The sequence below is a fragment of the Rutidosis leptorrhynchoides genome, chromosome 7 (genome assembly GCF_046630445.1).
Source record: "Rutidosis leptorrhynchoides isolate AG116_Rl617_1_P2 chromosome 7, CSIRO_AGI_Rlap_v1, whole genome shotgun sequence".
Lineage (NCBI taxonomy): Eukaryota > Viridiplantae > Streptophyta > Magnoliopsida > Asterales > Asteraceae > Rutidosis > Rutidosis leptorrhynchoides.
In genome coordinates, this window is record NC_092339.1 from 362,645,625 (window position 1) to 362,667,553 (window position 21,929).

Consider the following 21,929-nt stretch of genomic DNA (forward strand, 5'->3'; position numbering starts at 1 on the left):
TATTTTTGGGTATTTTGGAGTTCTCAGGGTTCTCACAAAAAAAAGTTCTCATTTGATCTCTCTACTATATATATATATATATATATATATATATATATATATATATATATATATATATATATATATATATGGGCAGGATCAATAGAGAAGTAACCAATCGGGGGGAAGCGGGGGAAGCAAAATTTTTTTTTTTTATTCCGGCATCAAGATCACATGAAAATATGAACATTTAGAAGAGACACTTCGTGATGAATGTTATTATTTAGGCGGGAAACGATCGACTAAAATAACATTCAAGATAATATTGTTCGTGAAGAATATGAACGTTTTTTTTTTCCATGTTTTGTGAAGTAAAATTTAGCCCGATTTAGAGTTTAGGGTTTAGGGTTTAGGGTTTGGTGTTTTGGGTTTATGAATAAACCCAAAACACCAAACCCTAAACTCTAAACCGTTCGTGTTAAAAACTCAATCTAAATCCTAAATCTAAACCCTAAATCTAAACCCTAAACCCTAAATTTCTAAACCCTAATATCTAAACCCTATAAACCATAATATCTAAACCCTAATATCTAAACCCCAATAGCTAAAACCTCAAAATACGCTCGAAAAACACGATAATTGTTATATATTACTTCTTCGAGCGTTTTCCCGCCAAAATAAAAACATTTATCACAAAGTGTCTCTACTAAATGTTCATATTTTCATCTCATTTATAATGTTCGTGAGCAAAGTTTTTTCAAAAAACGAAAAAAAAAAAAGTTTTTGCTTCCCCCGCTTCCCCCCGAATGGTTACTTCCCCCTTGATCCTACCACTATATATATATATATATATATATATATATATATATATATATATATATATATATATATATATATATATATATATACACACACACACACATATACACACATATATATATATATATATATATATATATATATATATATATATATATATATATATATATATATATTAAAATTTTTGAGCCTTCAAAATTTTTAAGCCCTAGACGACTGCCTTTCTTGCCTATATCCAAAGACGCCTTTGCCTTTAAATAATCACTATTGAAAATGAGGTCACAGCTAAAAAAAATAAAAAAGTTTGTACCATTTGGTTACTTTTGTTCATTTTGTTACTAAAAAGGTTATTTATTGTCTATATTCATATAAATAAAAAATCTAATGGAACTAAACATGTGAAAAAGCAATAGTAATTTAGAATAATTTCCATGCAATAACCACATTCCAAGATAGGAGGAGACAGAATAGATTCCAGCCAATCTTCAAGCATATATTTCTTTCTTCAACAACTAAGGATACTTCAAATGAATCTCATAAGTTTACAAAAAAAATGATACTGCCTTTGCTCATATAAATAGGTTCAAAAACCTTTTTATTCTTTGGTTTTATTCGTGTAACCGAGAAACTAACTTGCCTAAACAGAGCATAATGGTGCCATTAGTTGTCTCCATAGACCCACTTTTCTTGGTTGCTCGTGTAACTTGTTACCTCCTCTGGTTTAAACCATAAGTTGATTTCATCCTTGGCGGTTTCTGGACCATCACTTCCATGGATGATGTTCCTACAAACCACAAACCAAAGCTGATCAACATTTCATATGCTTAAATGTCTCAAAAAGTACAATATTCCTACAATAGATGGCTTTTTAGAAAGTCATGTGCAAAAAAGTATTGTATTCCTACAATGGTGATCTATAATTTCAACATTCTCTGAACAATGTGAAAACAACGTTGTTTTTTAAGATTGTTACCTTCCAACAACAACAGCCAAATCACCCCTGATGGTTCCTGGCTCTGACTTTTGTGGGTCCGTGGCTCCAATAAGTTTACGTCCATATTTAATCACACCTTCTCCTTCCCAAACCTATACATTAGTAAATCATAAATGATAATGTAGAAAAAATTAATCAACTTTGGTTCTAAAGTTCTACTTACCATGGCTAGAACAGGGCCAGAGCTAAGGAAGTCGCACAAACCGTTAAAAAATGGTCTTTCCTTGAGATCATGATAATGTTGTTGGGCGAATGACTTTGTAGGTGTCACAAGCTTAATAGCTACAAGCTTGAAACCTTTACGTTCAAAGCGAGCTATAATCTCTGAAATCTAAGAAATGTTTTATTTTATAAGAAACATGATAAGAAACAGTGTGCAAGAAAAGGTTACGTAAAATATAAAAGATGGTTCAGTTACCAGTCCTCTTTGTACACCATCTGGCTTGATAGCAATGAATGTGCGCTCATTCTGCACAATCAAGAAAGGATTATATCGTCTTTAAGAATAATTTAAGAATAAACTAATACAGAATGGCATATATACAATGACGATGACTATTTAGTAATACCTGAGCTGCATGCGCCTCTTGGTCCTGAAGCATGTAAGCTATCATAAAAACCAAAACAAACACAATTAGTTAAATCCAAAAAGCTTGTAAACATGCCTTCCGTAAAGTTTTGATTGTTTAAAGAGTGAGACAATTTAATTTATAATAATAATAATAATAAAATATTCAAAGAAACCTGCAGCAGGAAGCGCAAACGCGCCAGCAATCCATGAGCTGGATGCGTTTCCAGAATTATCGCGCCCAAAAGATGATAGAGCCGGAAACACTCCTTTGGATGAAACGGCGGCAGCTGCTGCAACGGATCGTCCCTCTATAAATCCACAAAAAAAGGTAAACTTTTACATTAGTTAAAAAAAATTTGAACACACAGCATCATTCAATAACTGTCAAGCTTGCAGCCAGTGGCGGAAGATTTTGTAACCCAAAGGGGTATCCGCCCCACCTGGATTAACGGGGAAATTTTTTTTACACTAAACAAACATTTTTTTACCAAGACTAAGGTTTTTTTAGTGTTTACCCCAGAATGAAAAATTTATTAAACTTTTACACCCGCCCTATCTGTATCCATGTTCAAGTTCCGCCACTGCTTGCACAGCTCATAGAAACTCAAGTTATGACATGTGCATATCTAAGTGGTAAACAAGCAAAAAGGTATATAAACTAAAATGCATTCATATTCATAGTCATGTATAAAATTGAACTTAAAAGGAGATCTAATTTGTAACAATAAAGGTCGAGTTTAATTGGTAAAAAATTTGTTACATTCTCAAATATTGCAATTTAATAAACAAATTCATTTTGAGTAAACCTATTACATCATTGATGCATACTAGTTAGATATCAATAATACTATTGATTAATTAATCATAATCTAAATAAATAAACTAAATAAATTCGAGCTCTGTTTTCAGTCAATTAATAGTTAATCTGATGCATACAATTAAATCAAGGCTAATTTCATCAATCAGTAAAAATGTTAATTTACAAATCAATTCATAACATGACAATGAGTCTAATACTAATCATATGGATAAAAATACAATTGGTTATGATATGATAAAAAACTGAATTAAATTCTAAAAATGAGAAAGTATTTGAAATTATACCGGAGAAATGACGTGGCCTTTGCTTAGAAATGAAAGACCTAACGGCTCGTGAAGCAGATCTGAAGATTTGAGAACTCATTTTCTTCGATTGATAGATTAAATTAAACAAATTTATTTAATTAAATAAATATATCAGAAATTGTTATAAACGAAGAAAAATATCTCGTTTTTTATGGGAGAAAGAATATATATAGCAGTTTGCAGAGAGTGAGGTTTTTGACTTGGTTACTTGAGTTCCCAACTATAAACCAAGTGAGACAGTGAACCCTAAGGTTTGTTAAAATGAACAAACTAGTCCTTTAACTTTTGAATCATGAAAGTTGACGCTTAAATTTATTATTTATTTAGACTTTGGATTGAAAGATGAGTGGTGTTTGAGGATAACTAACGTTGTGTAGTTTAACATTCATCAGTGAGAGAATTTGAATCTTTAGTATGTATCAGTGGAAACTTGTATACAAGTATGCATGGGCTAATGTGTTTCATTACCACTGGTATTAGTGAAAGAAGGCAACAAGCAATGTGGGTGAGATGGGGCTACCCTGATGGAGTAAAGAAGCTAAGAATATGAACACATTTACTAGCAATTCAGTCATAAGGCTAAACTCTGCTAGGCATGCCGGCACAATAATGGAATGATGGAGCTAATTTGCTTGCTTGTACATGCATACACATTCCGTAATAAATATGATATTTTACAACTCATGAGTATAAATAACTAACTTAACCCTTTCAATTAAAATAAAGTTATGTTTTCTTTATTTAGTCACGTAAAATATATATTAATTAACACAATGATCACAATATGTTGTGTGGTATACTAGTATTACGTGTTTTGACGTTGTTAGATTTCGATGTCAATATTGACTTGAAATGTCACAACATGAACAAAAAAGTTGAACTATGAATTTATATTAAAGGTTTTGTCCGTAAAGTGATGTGAAGTTGAAGGGTTTGTTACTAAAGTGACTCGAGTAAATTATGATGGCATAATAATGTGGTGCGTGTAATATTATTGTCGAATCAATGCCAAAACCCTGTACGAGAGTGGGTGGCGCCCGTCCATTTTTAAAAGAACCACGTGGCTCTAGATCTAAGGTTTGCAGCCGTTTGTTGTGAATCATGTGGTAATTAGGTGAAATAATTAACACCATTTTAAAGTGATAACAATAACAATCAATTCTTTCAATTCTTATTCATAAAACATGATTATAAACTAAAAAATTAGTACAGTAATAGATATCAGTGTTGGAAAATTATCGTCATTAAGTTAACATCCTCATATAATAAGTACTCTAGTTTTCTACAGTAGTTTATAAGAAAGAATATCCGAAAACATTAAAGACAAGATCTCTCATTTACAAAATACCTGTAGATAACAAATGAGCATAATATGCTGACACACATAGTACTGTGCAAAAAGGGCAGACATAGTGTATTATCACTCGTAGCATGGACTACTAGTGAAATACGTGATGTAGTAAAATTTTTTTTAGAATTTTAACTAGTGATATCATTGGATAGTGTAAAGTTTTTTTAGTGACACCATTGAATAGTGTAATATTTTTTGAGCTTTTAACTAACGACACTCGTGATTACAATTCCTAGAAGTGCATCATACAAGATAGCAAAATATACAAGAAAATTACAAAAAGCAAGCAACAAGTGATACAACTATGCAAACTAACTTAAAGAGTAAAGACTACTTAACTGCTAAACATGTTTCCTAATCACCATTAATGTGACAACTTGTATCAACACTCAAATCTTATCAACTAACCGAACATCTTAATTATATATAGCATACCAATACCAATAATGTGTCACGTTTCTAGTTAACAACTGCAAGTGCTTGAACATGAGCCCAAATTGCATTTGTCTTGTAACGCCACTAGCCAAGTATCCACCTAAAAAATAAAGAAATCAAGATATGATCTTTGGTCTTATTTGAATAATATATAAGTAATAAGTAATGACATACTGAAATACAATATAAGCTAATTTTCCATTTAACCAAGACAAAATTACAAGGGCAGTCCCAGTGGTTTGTATCAAATTGCAGGTTCAGTCCCTAACTTTTTTTTTAAAAAAAAAGGTCAGTCACTGTGGTTTGCAACTATTGCAAAGGCAGTCCCTACGTCTGACAGACATGTTAAGAACGTGAGGGCATATTTGTCATTTTACCTTAACAAAATATTTTAAATGTAATACCTGGCTAATATATCAGTAAGCAAATTAGGGTTAGGTTCACATGTAATCGGGTCGAAATCGCTACCTCTAATTGCCAAGTAACAAGGGTACCTGGATTTTGGAAGTACATGAACACTCGTATCTCAATCCGTAACGAGTTAAAATATAGAAATAGTGTAGAGTTTCCCCATCTTCTTTAGTATCACATGGCATTGGCCCTACTTCAACAATATCAGATAGCAATGTGGAGTCCTGAGGGCTTAAATCTGCAAACAATTTCAGGCCGATTAACATAGTAAAACAACACAATACTACAAACAAGTGCTTATATCAACTACAACAAAATTTGAACAGAAAATCTTTTTGTACGAAGCACAAATGGTAATGTAAGTAGGCTCACAAGGAAGAAAAGCTGACCCATTTGGGTTCGACCCGTTTGGACCCAAACCCAACCCGACCCAATTGCCAGGTATAGCATTACCTGTGGACATAAAATATAAGAAGATGCATGATCCATGTAGAACGACAAAACGTGGAAGCCAGTCATCAACGTCTGTGTCATCAAGAGGCAGAGGTTCGCCGGGTAATGCTGCCCATCTCTAATAAAATAGCGTTTGAGGAAATAGTCAATAATTAACTGAATGTAAATATGAAGTTAATATCAAGGACAGTAAATAAAAGAGTATAGAAAAGTACTGTTCGCATGTGTAAATAGCCAGAAAGATAGCAAGTACGCAGAACCTCATCAATATGTTCCAACCTGCAAGTAACGGGTTGAAATGGGTCAGTATTTAGTAATAATTGCTCCAGTAGGTTCGGGTTGGGTGACCCAATAACACTTTTGGTCCAATTCTACAAAAATAATAAATCTGAAATTCTGAATGTGTAGATAAAACAATTAAGGAAGCTGCATTAGATTTGCGCGACTTTTAACCAATTTGACCCGTTCTTTTAGCCACATCTTTTGAATTAACCCGTTTGAGATTAAATCCACCCATGTTAAGTAATGGGTCAAAATTGTCAGATCTCTTAGGCATATGAGGAAAATGAAAAAGCCGACCACTCGTCAATTACCTAACATGTAACATTACTAACACATAAATCTATTGATCTTATGTTTATATCAGGACAAGGTGAAGAGTATATTTATTTATACAATAAATATATAAACCACAGATAGCAATTAAAGAGTATAAGTATCAATTCTCCTTACTGAGCTCTCGAATGAGATTCTCGTTCCTCTAAATCAGCAAGTTCAGATTGAAGGGATTTAACTTCTGTAGAAGATAACACTACCTGCTCAATGCAATAAGCATGATAAGCAAAAAAATATGAAATATAAAATGACATATTAAAAAAAATAGGTTGAAGGATGATTACCTTTTCTTGCCCAACTGGATCATCATTCCATGTTAGCCTACGTGGACTGAGAAAATTCAACATGGATGTGGCGCTTTTTAATCTTCTTCTAGCCCATAGACGACTACTGGAACTATGCTAATGCAGATCAATGAACTTATATGAAATCAATTCATAAACATCATTATTATGTAAGATAAATATATGATCAATGTATGAAGATATAAATGTGTGACATGAATAGACAATAGTACCTCTAATTCATTTTTGGTACTTGAAATTGAAGAAGTTCTTGTTTGAGGTGTCTCCGCACCAGAAGTTGAAGCCTTAAAATGATCTGGAAATATTTGAATTCCTCTAGGACCATCGTCGCCCATGGCTCGGCTCAAATTAAGTAAACTAAAGCCTGAAAAAGGTGAGTTTTATTAAGATTAGTATCATTCACAAGTTGAAAACTCACTTAATCATCACACAAATATAATCTTTTAACTGAAGTGTAATTAGGTATAAAAATAGAAAATAGAAATTAAAATATAAATCTGTTTTTTGTAGTAGTTTCAACTCCACCTTCGGTAAAGCTTATAATTATATGATAATGCATAAACAGTTTCATCTATATGTGTTTAGATTTAGATCCTTATATAATTAACTGATATGACTACATAAACGGTATAAACAAAGGGAACTTAAATGATCTTTGTTGAAATCAATAATTCACCTACTTTAGTAACCTTAATATTCCTAATTACTAGCATTTAACAGTATATAAACTATACAAGACATTTACTGCCAAAAGCTTCAAAATTACCAAAAAGGAAGAAAGTTATGAATCATGAACACACTTGAATAAATACATCACAATTATAACAATAATATAATAACCCTAACCAATCCACAAATAGCAACTTTTTGTGTCAGCTAATTATCATCAACAACTTAAATCTAACGTTAAGAAGGACCGAAATAAAATTTCGATAATTAACTTCCAACTACCGTGATCATGTTTAGCAAATCATGTTTTAGCAAAATTAAGATCAAATTTCAAGCGATCACATAAAATAATAAAAGCTACGATACAGCAACTACTGAATTGCATAATCGAATCGATACAGTAACAACTTACAAGTTATGAGATTCAGAATTAGGTAATCAGACGGATGGAGATAGCAGTGCTCTGTAATGATTGTTTTTATATAAAAAGTAAAACAGCAACACCAAACCTTGATGCTAATGATGATCAATTTATTATTAAAGTAGTAAACATATTATACGTACACATATTATTTGATTCTATATTTGTATTTTTAACAAAATTATGGAGGTCGTCGTTTTTTGATTTTTCTAGTATTATGGTTACAATGTCATTTTTCTAAAAGTCTGAGGGTTAATATAAAACTTTTTGAAAAGTTTGGTGGCTTTGCAGTAAGATTAAAAGGATGACAATTTTATGCGACTTTATAAGAAGTAAAATTTTTTTTTTTATTTTATTTATTTTTTTTTTTTAATAAACCCAAGCTAGTATGACTAAATAACTTTAGTATGAGTAAATAATTTTTTCAACTCATTAAAAGATAAATTATACAAATAAACTAGTTAAATTAACTTGAAAAATAAGCTTTTTTACTCGACCTTTTCGTCCATGAAAGATATACTTATTCGATGATACATGTCAAACGAGGGCACCCTGATTTTCAGAAAGAGAATCGGGCTATAATTACTCTTAAGGTGCGTTTAGTTTGTGAAATTTAGAGAGATTTGTATTTCAAAATTTACAAAATCCTATGTTTGGATGGAGTATTTAAGTGTCTAGGCCACTTATACTTTTGATAAATTCCCTCATAATCATGACTAACATTTATGCTTTTTTTTTTTTTTTTTGAAAGGTAAGGTAATTTTATTAAAAGCCAAAGACAAGTACACACGATGCCAAAAGGCAATTACAAGTATCACGAAATTAAAAGATACACAGAAAGTAAAAAAAAAAAGAGACAACTTAAAGTTGCAGAGATTGCACGCAATAAGAAGCTTCTCTATCACGAAGCCGGAAGGAAATCCACTTATGCCAATCCATGATGAAACCTTTACCCCGTTGAGAAATCCAATCAAATGCAACAACTTGAATTTCGCAAAAAAGCGAAGGAGAAGTAGCACATTTATTTTTGAATACTTTTTCATTTCTAGTTTCCATAAGAAGTAACACACACACCAACAAAGACCTTGCCAAACCTCTTTCAGATTATTCGTAGTAAACGAACCGAGAGAACCCGCAAAAATGTCATTAAAACTCGCATTAGTGAGATTGATGCCCCACCAATTTGAGATCTTCAACCAAATGTTTTTTGCAAAACTACACGAATAGAGAATATGTTCCACCGACTCTAAATCATCATCGCAAATAGGACATCTTATGCTATCTAAATCAATACCCCTTTTATCAAGTTCCACCCTCACCGGAAGCAGACCTTTTCGAGCCCGCCAAATGAACAATTCCACCTTTTTTGGAACCAAGCTATTTTTGAGAGTAGCTAAAGGAGAACTATCCAAACATAATAAACTTTTATCAATTATACCCGAAAGTTGCTTCACTGTGAATACACCGTTCGGACTAAGAGATCATTTCCAACCATCCACGCTTGACGAATTAATACCCACTGTTTTGACCAGCTCCGACAGGTCAGCAAGCTCCGATCCAGTTCTGCCAGACGGGTCACGGACCCAATTCCAGCGGGCTGAAATGCCTGCATCACTGATGACGAACCTGTCCCGCACCAGCACTTGTTTTTCAGCTTCGAGCATAAATAATCTTCTGTATCTGTCACGCAATCTTGTTGACCCAACCCAAATGTCATCCCAAAAACGGATACTTGAACCATCACCAATAGTACGTGAGAACGAAGAAGTAAAAGGAAACCCGATGCTATCGACGTATTTTCCTGCATCACAAATGTAAGACCAAAGACTAGAGATTGAGCTCCGGGAAGACCCGTCACCCAACTCTAATCCACCATTAGAACCATAGATGCTTTGAATAATTTTGACCCACAAAGTGTTGGTTTCGTTTTTAAACCGCCACCACCACTTACAAAGGAGAGAAAGATTTTTGCATTTAAGTGATTTAATATTTAACCCTCCTTCTTCGTGAGGAAGTAGGATTTTTTTCCATTTAACCCAAGACATTTTATTATTATCTCCCGACCCGCCCCAAAAGAAAGATCTTCTCACACTCTCTAATTTTTTAAGTACGCAAGATGGGGCACGAAAAAGCGAGAAATAGTAGAGTGGCAAACTCGAGAGAACCAATTTTACAAGAGTTAAACGACCCCCGAAAGACACCAATTTTGCTCTCCACTCCGCAAGACGTTTATCGAACTTTCACAAACCGGAGACCAATCCTTCAATTTTCTCATCTTATTACCAACGGGGAGCCCCAAATAAGTAAACGGAAAAGAACCGGGCTTACACGAACACCACACGGCTAAACTTTCAATTTCGGCTTTAGAAACACCAACCCCGAAAAGTTGACTTTTATTATAGTTAACTTTCAACCCCGAAGCCCGTTCAAAACACTCCAATAAATACATGAGATTACGTGCGTTTCTTTTACTCCACTCCCCGAAAAAGATAGTGTCATCCGTATATTGAAGATGCGAAATTATTATTTTATCGTTTCCAACTTCAACGCCTTTGTACATCCCTCTATCAACCGCAACCTTAGTCAAAATATTGAGACCTTCCGCCGCAATAATAAAAAGAAACAGCGATAACGGATCTCCTTGACGAACACCCCTACCAAGAGAAAATTCCTTAGAAGGAGATCCATTAATAAGAACCGATATCGAAGCCAAATTAAGACACGATAAAATCCATTTTCTCCATTTTTCCCCGAAACCCATACACTTCATAACCTCCAAAAGATAGTTCCAATTTATAGAATCAAAGGCTTTCTCGAAATCAACTTTGAAGATAATACCATGATTTTTACTTCTTTTAAGCTCATCAACCACTTCGTTTGCAACAAGAACCCCGTCAAGAATATATCTTCCGCTTAAGAAGGCACTTTGCTCCGAACCGATCAAACACGGAACCACCTTTCGGATTCTATTCGAAAACAATTTAGAAATTATTTTATAATAACTTCCAATAAGACTAATCGGGCGGTAATCTCCGAAATTTAAAGGGTCCGATTTTTTAGGAATAAGAGAAACAAACGACGCATTACACCCTTTAAAAAATTCCCCATTACGCCAAAACCAATTAATAGCCTCAACTAAATCCCTTTTTATAATATACCAAATTTTTTTGAAAAATCCCATGTTGAAACCGTTCGGACCGGGCGCTTTTGAACTTCCGCAACTTTTAACCGCTTCCCAAATTTCAATCTCACCGAAAGGACTTTCTAAATTTTCCGCATCGACACTCGAGATGTACTTATAACTCAAATCTTCCAAGCTAGGACGATTAACCCCGTGATCCTTAAAAATACATTTAAAATGGTTGAAAGCTTCCTCTTTGATTAGTCCCGGATCTTCGTACCAATACCCGTCAACATTAACGCCTCTAATATTGTTTTTATTATACTTTCTACGAATCGAATTGTGAAAGTACTTGGAACTTTCATCACCATCCGTTAACCATTTAATTCAGGATTTTTGTTTTAACATATTTGTTTTGGTCTTCTCCTTTTCAACCCACATTTTCCTAGATTCCATCCATCTAACGTGATCTTCCTCAGATAGCAAACCCAATTCAGCCTTCACTTCAAGATCATCCGCACACTTTTTGGCCGTTTCAATTTCTAAATCAAGGTTACCCAAGTGTTGTTTACTCCACTCTTTCAATGCAAGTTTAACTCTTTTTAATTTATTACGAAAGACGCAATCTTTTCGAACCCCATCAATCGGAATATTCCAAGAATTTTGAATGACATCATCCACACCCTCAATCAAGAACCAATCATCAAATACTTAGAACGGTTTTGGTCCAAAATTAATTTCCCCATCCGACATAACAATAGGACAATGATCCGACAATTTACGATCTAAAGTAACCACTCTTAAATCGGACCAAAGTGAAAGAAAAGAATTCGAAATAAGAAACCGATCAAGTTTACTCATCTTAATACCGTCATCACTAATTCTAGTAAATCTTCTACCACCAAGAGGAAGGTCAACAAGCCGGTTTCTATCAATAAATTCATTAAACATTCTCGCCCTATGATCTTAAAACTCACAATTTAATCTTTCATCTTGAACCCTTACCTCATTAAAATCCCCACAAAGAACCCAAGAAACGTCACTAATGTTCATGAGATTATCTAAAAGATCCCACATACGTCTTTTACTAGCATCATCATGAGGTCCATATATATTAACTATAATACTTTCTTTCCCCGAAGATTTCCAAATACCACGAATTGCAATAAAAAATTCTCCAACAAGTTCACTTGATGCTTCAAAAAATGTTTTATCCCAAATTAAAAGTTGACCGCCCGATTTCCCAATCATCTCCTTTTGACAGAACCCACAATCCGAAGAACCCCAAAGTGAAAACACCCAACTATCTACACGAGTATGACATTTAGTTTCTTGAAGAGCTAAAATCGAAGGCTTTTCAATAATACACAACCTACGAATGTCCCCAAATTTACTATCTTTCCCATGCCCGTGTGACGACCCGGAAATTTTTGACTAAATTTTAACTTAATCTTTATATGTTTCTGACACGATAAGCAAAGTCTGTAATGTTGAGTCTCAAAATTTTTGAACTGTTTCATATATTCAATTGACCTTCGACTGCTCTCGGCGATTCACGAACAATTAATTGTAAATAGATATGCGTGTATGTATATATAAATAATAATTCAAAATATAATTTGAAGTATTATATGTTGTTGTTATTAAAAATTAATAAAAATAGGATATTATAATAATTATTATTTAAAATATATCTCTATATATAAATAAAGTATATTAAAAATAAATATTAAATGATTTTAATACTCGTTTGATGTTTCGATTGATATTAAGCAAGTGAAATTTAAACTTATGTAATTTTAAAATAAACGGTGATACGAAAATGAGTTCTATAAATTTTAGACTTATTAAAAATGTATTTAGGAACTATTTATTAAGTTTCAACACTTTTTATATTTTACCCAGAAATGAGAGGGACAGTTGGTGTAATTTTTATTTAACAAATTAAGGATCGAATTTTATATCATAATGACCAAAATAAATAAATATAGTTAATTTAAAAATATGAGATTCTTCTGAGAGCTTTTATCCGCCACTATTTAATAACGGAGGACGATCCCAGTCCGTGATAAAGTGTCGGCAGAGTAATAAGTTTAATGTATCTGTGAATGTGAATTATTATCAAATTTACTGTACATGTTATTTGTTTCTTGGCTATATCTCTTAATATCTATATATACATTTCGCACATACACTGCATTTGAGCATAAAACTCATATCTATCACTTTTGATCACTTTACATCACCTCCCTTTTGTTCTATTTCTTTGCTACTAGCTCTATTCTTTTTAATGTAGACTCAAAGCCATCAATCACATAACCAACGACTATATCCGATCACCATCACTTAAAACCATCATAAACTTGTGCTTGCTACAAATTCAATCAACACTATTGGTTTCTTTCTATCTTTATTTTTTGATTACTCCTATACAACCCAAAAACCCACCACAACCTGTAACTTATTCGCTGCTAATTTGTGGATCATCATCAACACCACTCGAACCATGGTGACGTGCTAAACTGCTGCGTACTACTTTTGAAAATAATACAATAACGATGACGAATGAAGAGGATGAGGTACAGTGATGATGTTACGGATATGTGACATAATGATAATAATTTAATGAAGATGATTAACGATACTGTGCATCTGCTATATCTATTCCATCACAACCCGTTAGATACTGCTGGACCTACATTTTTTTTTAAATCTGTTTTCTGTTTACAACAACATCAAATGAACAAAACCTGTAACCCACTTCTATTACTATAGCTACGCTTCTTATTTCTGTTTCTGGCCTACTGTTTCAGCTTGAACCAAATGAAAACAAATCGCTAAACCATTGAAAAGATCCAAGCTAGAATTATTGACACTTTGTTTGGAAACTAAATTGACGAGTATAAATAATGATGCAGTCGACAAGTTGTTAGAGACAAGGTGTAAGTGGAAGGTGGGGTTGTGGTATTTAAATTACTCAAAAGAAAACTTCACATGATACAAATCCCCACACAAATTGATGTGTAAATTTAAAAAAAATGAGTAACGTTTTGTCAGTGTGTAAACAAAAGAAATCGAGCCACCATGTTTCTAACTTATTTTTTTTGGGTCGTGTTATGGACTTCCTATTTGGGCAACTAGGATTCGTTTTTGTTTTGGGCAGAGACCCAATTTTGATTAAGGTATAACTATTACTGGATATTAGAATTGATCTAGATGGTGATATTATGTAATCGGGAAACATGGATAAAGGATGAGGTACGGGTTAAGTAATTAAATGTGCTGGAAATTACAAGTAAATAACTAGTGGAGCAATGGTTAGTAGTGTGTTATTTGGAGGTTTTCTATTGTTTGGAGGTTTATTCTTTAAGGTAGTTTCTATTATTATTATTATTATTATTATTATTATTATTATTATTATTATTATTATTATTATTATTATTATTATTATTATTATTATTATTATTATTATTATTATTATTATTATTATTATTATTATTATTATTATTATTAACTAATATAAATAGTAACTATCATTTATTATTATTATTATTATTATTATGATTATAGTTCTAAGTATGATCATTATTATTATTAATATGATTATCATTATTATTTATTATTATCATTATAAGAATTATTATTAGCATTAAGGTTATTATTAGTTGTATCATTATGAGTAAAACCATTAATTTTATTATTATTATCATTAATAAAATTATTAATATTACTATCAATATTATCATTAGTAGTAAAATTATTATTATAGTTATTATTATTATCAGTAGTATTATTATTATTATGATCCTTATTACTAAAAGAATTTTTTTATTATTATTTATCATTTTATTAGGTATTATTATTGAAATTAACATTTTATTTAAACTATCATTTTTATTATTAAAAGTATCACTTTTATTATTATTATTATTAAGAATTATTATAATTTTTATCATAATTAGTATTATTTTTATCATTATTATTATTAGTATTATTAACATATCAAATAAAGATTTTCTATATAAAAATATATTTACGACATAAAGCCTAACCATATTAATACTTTAGTAATAAATGTTAATTATCTATATAAAAATAAATATATCTAATTAAGTTATTAATAAAACACATGATATAAAATAACAATTAAAATCACTAATAATATAATTGTTCAATTACGAATATATGTGTTAATATACATAAATGAATATAGGTTCGTGAATCCGAGACCAACCCTGCATTGTTCTGTTCAGTCGTATGCATATTTTTACTACAAAATATCGTATAGTGAGTTCATTTGATTCCCTTTTTACTCTTTACATTTTTGGGACTGAGAATACATGCGCTGTTTTTATAACTGTTTTATTAAATGCTTTTGAAATATATTTTGAACTGCGAATACATGAAATGCTTTTATAAATATTTGACGAGATAGACACAAGCAAAACATTCATCGAATGAATTATTATACAGACAGAAGTTTTGTGGATTATTATTGAATTATGTGGACATGATAATTGCCACCAATTGATGAATATATTTTCCCCTGATTATTATTGCTTGGTAACCTAAGAATTAGAATCGGGTATGGCCCTAATTCATGCGAATCCTAAAGGTAGCTACCGGGTTTAAAACCCCACCCAGAATGTTCACTAGACGGAAGAGCTAGTGGGCGTGGTGTTTAGTACTCCGAAGTTTATATATTATACAGACGAGATGTTCTGTTTTGGGGATATTATTTATGCGCATTATATGTTAAGGTCGGTTACCATGTTGAGCAATAAAATCGAAATGAATGTTATGTATCGAGAGAATGATTTTTATACACATGTTATGTGTATTAGTTTTGTGCACGAGATATGTGCACGATTATTTAAAAATCGCGAGGCAACCTACGGGGGAGAAAAGAATATGAACCTACTCTACTAAGCATTATGAAAAATGGTTTCGTACACGAGATAGGTGTACTGTATTTGAATCTTGTGGTCTATCAAAATGATGAATTTTATTGTTTACGATAAACTTATGAACTCACCAACCTTTTGGTTGACACTTTAAAGCATGTTTATTCTCAGGTATGAAAGAAATCTTCCGCTGTGCATTTGCTCATTTTAGAGATATTACTTGGAGTCATTCATGACATATTTCAAAAGACGTTGCATTCGAGTTGTTGAGTTCATCAAGATTATTATTAAGTCAATTATAGTTGGATATATTATGAAATGGTATGCATGCCGTCAACTTTCGATGTAATGAAAGTTTGTCTTTTTAAAAACGAATGCAATGTTTGTAAAATGTATCATATAGAGGTCAAGTACCTCGCGATGTAACCAAATGTAATGTATTCGTCCAGATGGATTAGGACGGGTCATCTCATGTGGTATCAGAGCGGTGGTCTTAGCGAACCAGGTCTTGCATTAGTGTGTCTAACTGATAGTTGTTAAGATACATTAGTGAGTCTGAACTTCGACCGTGTCTGCATGTCAAAAGTTTTGCTTATCACTTCTAGTCAGAAATCATCTGTTTATCATCCTTAGGAAATTACATGCTTATCATTCTTAGTCTATGAAATGTCCCGTTCTTATTGATTAAAAACGTTCCATATTAATTGATTTCGTTGCGAGGTTTTGACCTCTATATGAGATGTTTTTCAAAGACTGCATTCATTTTAAAACAAACCATAACCTTTATTTCATCAATAAAGGTTTAAAAAGCTTTACGTAGATTATCAAATAATGATAATCTAAAATATCCCGTTTACACACGACCATTACATAATGGTTTACAATACAAATATGTTACAACAAAATAAGTTTCTTGAATGCAGTTTTTACACAATATCATACAAGCATGGACTCCAAATCTCGTCCTTATTTAAGTATGCGACAGCGGAAGCTCTTAATAATCACCTGAGAATAAACATGCTTAAAACGTCAACAAAAATGTTGGTGAGTTATAGGTTTAACCTATATATATCAAATCATAATAATAGACCACAAGATTTTATATTTCAATACACATCCCATACATAGAGATAAAAATCATTCATATGGTGAACACCTGGTAACCGACATTAACAAGATGCATATATAAGAATATCCCCATCATTCCGGGACACCCTTCGGATATGATATAAATTTCGAAGTACTAAAGCATCCGGTACTTTGGATGGGGTTTGTTAGGCCCAATAGATCTATCTTTAGGGTTCGCGTCAATTAGGGTGTCTGTTCCCTAATTCTTAGATTACCAGAGTTAATAAAAAGGGGCATATTCGATTTCGATAATTCAACCATAGAATGTAGTTTCACGTACTTGTGTCTATTTTGTAAATCATTTATAAAACCTGCATGTATTCTCATCCCAAAAATATTAGATTTTAAAAGTGGGACTATAACTCACTTTCACAGATTTTTACTTCGTCGGGAAGTAAGACTTGGCCACTGGTTGATTCACGAACCTATAACAATATATACATATATATCAAAGTATGTTCAAAATATATTTACAACACTTTTAATATATTTTGATGTTTTAAGTTTATTAAGCCAGCTGTCCTCGTTAGTAACCTACAACTAGTTGTCCACAGTTAGATGTACAGAAATAAATCGATAAATATTATCTTGAATCAATCCACGACCCAGTGTATACGTATCTCAGTATTGATCACAACTCAAACTATATATATTTTGGAATCAACCTCAACCCTGTATAGCTAACTCCAACATTCACATATAGAGTGTCTATGGTTGTTCCGAAATATATATAGATGTGCCGACATGATAGGTCGAAACATTGTATACGTGTCTATGGTATCTCAAGATTACATAATATACAATACAAGTTGATTAAGTTATGGTTGGAATAGATTTGTTACCAATTTTCACGTAGCTAAAATGAGAAAAATTATCCAATCTTGTTTTACCCATAACTTCTTCATTTTAAATCCGTTTTGAGTGAATCAAATTGCTATGGTTTCATATTGAACTCTATTTTATGAATCTAAACAGAAAATTTATAGGTTTACAGTCGGAAAAATAAGTTACAAGTCATTTTTGTAAAGGTAGTCATTTCAGTCGAAAGAACGACGTCTAGATGACCATTTTAGAAAACATACTTCCACTTTGAGTTTAACCATAATTTTTGGATATAGTTTCATGTTCATAATAAAAATCATTTTCTCAGAATAACAACTTTTAAATCAAAGTTTATCATAGTTTTTAATTAACTAACCCAAAACAGCCCGCGGTGTTACTACGACGGCGTAAATCCGGTTTTACGGTGTTTTTCGTGTTTCCAGGTTTTAAATCATTAAGTTAGCATATCATATAGATATAGAACATGTGTTTAGTTGATTTTAAAAGTCAAGTTAGAAGGATTAACTTTTGTTTGCGAACAAGTTTAGAATTAACTAAACTATGTTCTAGTGATTACAAGTTTAAACCTTCGAATAAGATAGCTTTATATGTATGAATCGAATGATGTTATGAATATCATTACTACCTTAAGTTCCTTGGATAAACCTACTGGAAAAGAGAAAAATGGATCTAGCTTCAACAGATCCTTGGATGGCTCGAAGTTCTTGAAGCAGAATCATGACACGAAAACAAGTTCAAGTAAGATCATCACTTGAAATAAGATTGTTATAGTTATAGAAATTGAACCAAAGTTTGAATATGATTATTACCTTGTATTAGAATGATAACCTACTGTAAGAAACAAAGATTTCTTGAGGTTGGATGATCACCTTACAAGATTGGAAGTGAGCTAGCAAACTTGAAAGTATTCTTGATTTTATGTAACTACAACTTGTAGAATTTATGAAGAACACTTAGAACTTGAAGATAGAACTTGAGAGAGATCAATTAGATGAAGAAAATTGAAGAATGAAAGTGTTTGTAGGTGTTTTTGGTCGTTGGTGTATGGATTAGATATAAAGGATATGTAATTTTGTTTTCATATAAATAAGTCATGAATGATTACTCATATGTTTGTAATTTTATGAGATATTTCATGCTAGTTGCCAAATGATGGTTGATGTGTGCGATCGTAACCTTTATTTTGAACGGATTTGAGTTGTTTTGTTACACGAATTGATTTATTGTATATGTGGTATTTTATTGATTTTAGGTTGATTTCACACATATATATAGGCGACTAGTCCTATCCGTGTAGTTTAGTTTGTCGGTAAATCCGATTCATTCCACAGGGAGATGGAGTGTTTAATGGTTTTTAATAGTCTTTGATGTCAAACTTAATTAAAGGGGGTTTTGGATTAGGCATTTATAGTAATAGTAAAAGAAAATAACTTAAACTAAATTACTAAATGAAATTACAAGATTACAAAAATTAACTTAAAAAGGTACTAAATGAAATTATACTAATTATGATGCAATAATTATATTACTAAATGGTAATTAGTAAAATAGTAATTTTTAATGAAACTATATATTTAGAATTTTGTTTTAAGCAATTATAACATAAACTTAATTAAATTAACTAAATGATATTTTAAATAAAACTAATACAAATTTAAAAGGTATTAAAATTAATTAACTAATTATAAACTAGTTACAATTTATAAAGTGATAATAATTAATGCTAATTTTTAGGATTAAAACATGTATTTTAAGTATTTTAAATAACTAAAACTAAATAACTTAATTATAATAATTAAAATAACTAATAACCTAAATATAAATATAATTAAATAACAAAAACCCTAATTTTAACCTAGCTGTACTGTAGCCGCGTTTTAGCCTTACACGATTCGTGTGATGATACACGATTCGTGTATGTGTAAAAATATGTGACAAACAGAACTGTTACGAAAAATAATTGTTTTTATGTATTTTTCTAATATTTTAAAATGGTAAATCGTAAATAATAATAATAATACTTTTATAACAAATATAAATAAGATAAATGGGAGTGTTTACTTAATTGTGTCACCCCTAGGTCCATGGATTGTTTTAAGTTTTACGTCCTATTAAAATGTTCTAGTATCAAACTTTACATTTTTCTCTCGAAAAAATATAAGGTTACAACTTAACTAAATAAAATCTAATTTTCATTGGATTCTTTTTAGAAAGCTACTATTCTCTAAGCATTTAAATTGAGACCTAGCCTAGTTTTGACCTTCGCCAATACCCAAATTATAACGGTTTCCCTTTTTATAATTTCACTGTCATGTAATATATTGATATCACCCAATCCACCGAAGTTTATTTCTAAATTGGTGTCAATAACTTATCCATAAATTCGTCTAGATCATTTTTAATGTTGAAGCTTAATTTATGTAAATAAAAATAACTTTCGTTATTTGAATTTAATAAATTAAGTGGCAAGGGTTAAATACCTAATTACATAAAAATGGTTCTTTTAACTAGGCTCAATATTAAAAATACTAAAGTTACATTTTAACTTTTACTAATGGTAACAATCCATTTCACTAGGGGCTCTACATTTAAGCAAACACTAGGGAAATTTAGCTATCCATTACACTAAGGTAGACATAAAAATATAGATATGCAAACATAATAACAACGCTAATTTTAACAGAGTAAACTTACTAAAATCTCTTCACTTGCATTAACTTCAAACGGTAGAAAAATTACAATAATAACACCCCTTTCACGCGTACAATAACACCTAAAATATCTTCACTTGCATTAACTTCAAACGGTAGAAAAATTACAATAATAACACCCCTTTCACGCGTACAATAACACCTAAAATATCTTCACTTGCATTAACTTCAAACGGTAGAAAAATTACAATAATAACACCCCTTTCACGCGTACAATAACACCCTTAATCACGAACAATACCCCTTTAATATTTGAAACTATTCCTAATATTTGAACTTTGAACTAATTGATACAAATAAAACTGATAATAACTTGCGTATAGTAAATGTGGTATGTGTTGTCTAATATTTTCTCTCTCTTGCACTGTGTCTGTACTCCGTATTTAACATGGAAATAGTAGGTCAAAAGTCCTTCCATTTGCAGCTGCACTAGACAAAAGAATTCATTTTAAAACATAAAGCAGCCGCCCCTTCTGGAAATCCGGAACAGTATTTGGCCTAACATTACACGAATCGTGTATGGCTACACGATTCGTGTAAGTACAATTCTTTGAGGTTGTAGATTTTTGAGTTACGGACGTCTGGACACCTGATTCGCCTTTTTTCGAGTCCGTATGATTTAGTTATGATTTTTCTCGTGCAGGCGCGCTGATTTCGTGATTTCGATCATTTTGACTTGTAGTCTTGAGGCGCGATGTTGTAGTCTTTTGTTGCTCATTAGAAATCTTCATTTTATCTTCATTTTGATCTTTATATCATTAAAAATCCATAATAACATTTCATTCGACGCTTTGGACATTTTTACCAATTACAAACCGAAAACTACTCGAATACACATAAAAATCATAACATTTTGGATTGATATTGCGACGAAGTATATGTATATTTATAGCAATATCAAATTACCCCACACTTGAACGTTGCTTGTCCTCAAGCAATTACATCTTTTAACAGAGTTAGAACATTATATATCTTTCTTATCGAACATTTAGATCACACAACACACACTACACGAAATGAAACACACGCTATATGAAATATATTACACAACACAGTATTTATTGGATCACACGC

At 31.6% G+C, this 21,929-nt stretch overlaps 2 protein-coding genes and 1 long non-coding RNA gene across 3 annotated transcripts; all 3 read right to left on the reverse strand.

Annotated features, from left to right (window-relative positions):
- Positions 1–1,266: 1,266 nt before the first annotated feature.
- Positions 1,267–3,615, reverse strand: LOC139857194 (nucleoside diphosphate kinase 3-like). The gene is made up of 7 exons (XM_071845930.1): positions 3,468–3,615; positions 2,537–2,671; positions 2,362–2,399; positions 2,211–2,261; positions 1,956–2,123; positions 1,772–1,884; positions 1,267–1,582 (listed from the first exon to the last, which is right to left on the reverse strand). The coding sequence occupies exons 1-7, from the start codon at positions 3,544–3,546 to the stop codon at positions 1,459–1,461; spliced, it is 708 nt and encodes a 235-aa protein (XP_071702031.1). The 5' UTR covers positions 3,547–3,615; the 3' UTR covers positions 1,267–1,458.
- Positions 3,616–4,805: 1,190 nt separating this feature from the next.
- Positions 4,806–7,007, reverse strand: LOC139860461 (uncharacterized). The gene is made up of 7 exons (XM_071849215.1): positions 6,871–7,007; positions 6,354–6,417; positions 6,139–6,256; positions 5,769–5,923; positions 5,679–5,682; positions 5,275–5,374; positions 4,806–4,836 (listed from the first exon to the last, which is right to left on the reverse strand). The coding sequence occupies exons 1-7, from the start codon at positions 7,005–7,007 to the stop codon at positions 4,806–4,808; spliced, it is 609 nt and encodes a 202-aa protein (XP_071705316.1).
- Positions 7,008–7,040: 33 nt separating this feature from the next.
- Positions 7,041–8,292, reverse strand: LOC139857195 (uncharacterized). Its single transcript, XR_011762384.1, has 3 exons — positions 8,140–8,292; positions 7,271–7,422; positions 7,041–7,149 (listed from the first exon to the last, which is right to left on the reverse strand). It is a non-coding gene; the product is annotated as an uncharacterized lncRNA (long non-coding RNA).
- Between the last annotated feature and the right edge of the window lie 13,637 nt (positions 8,293–21,929).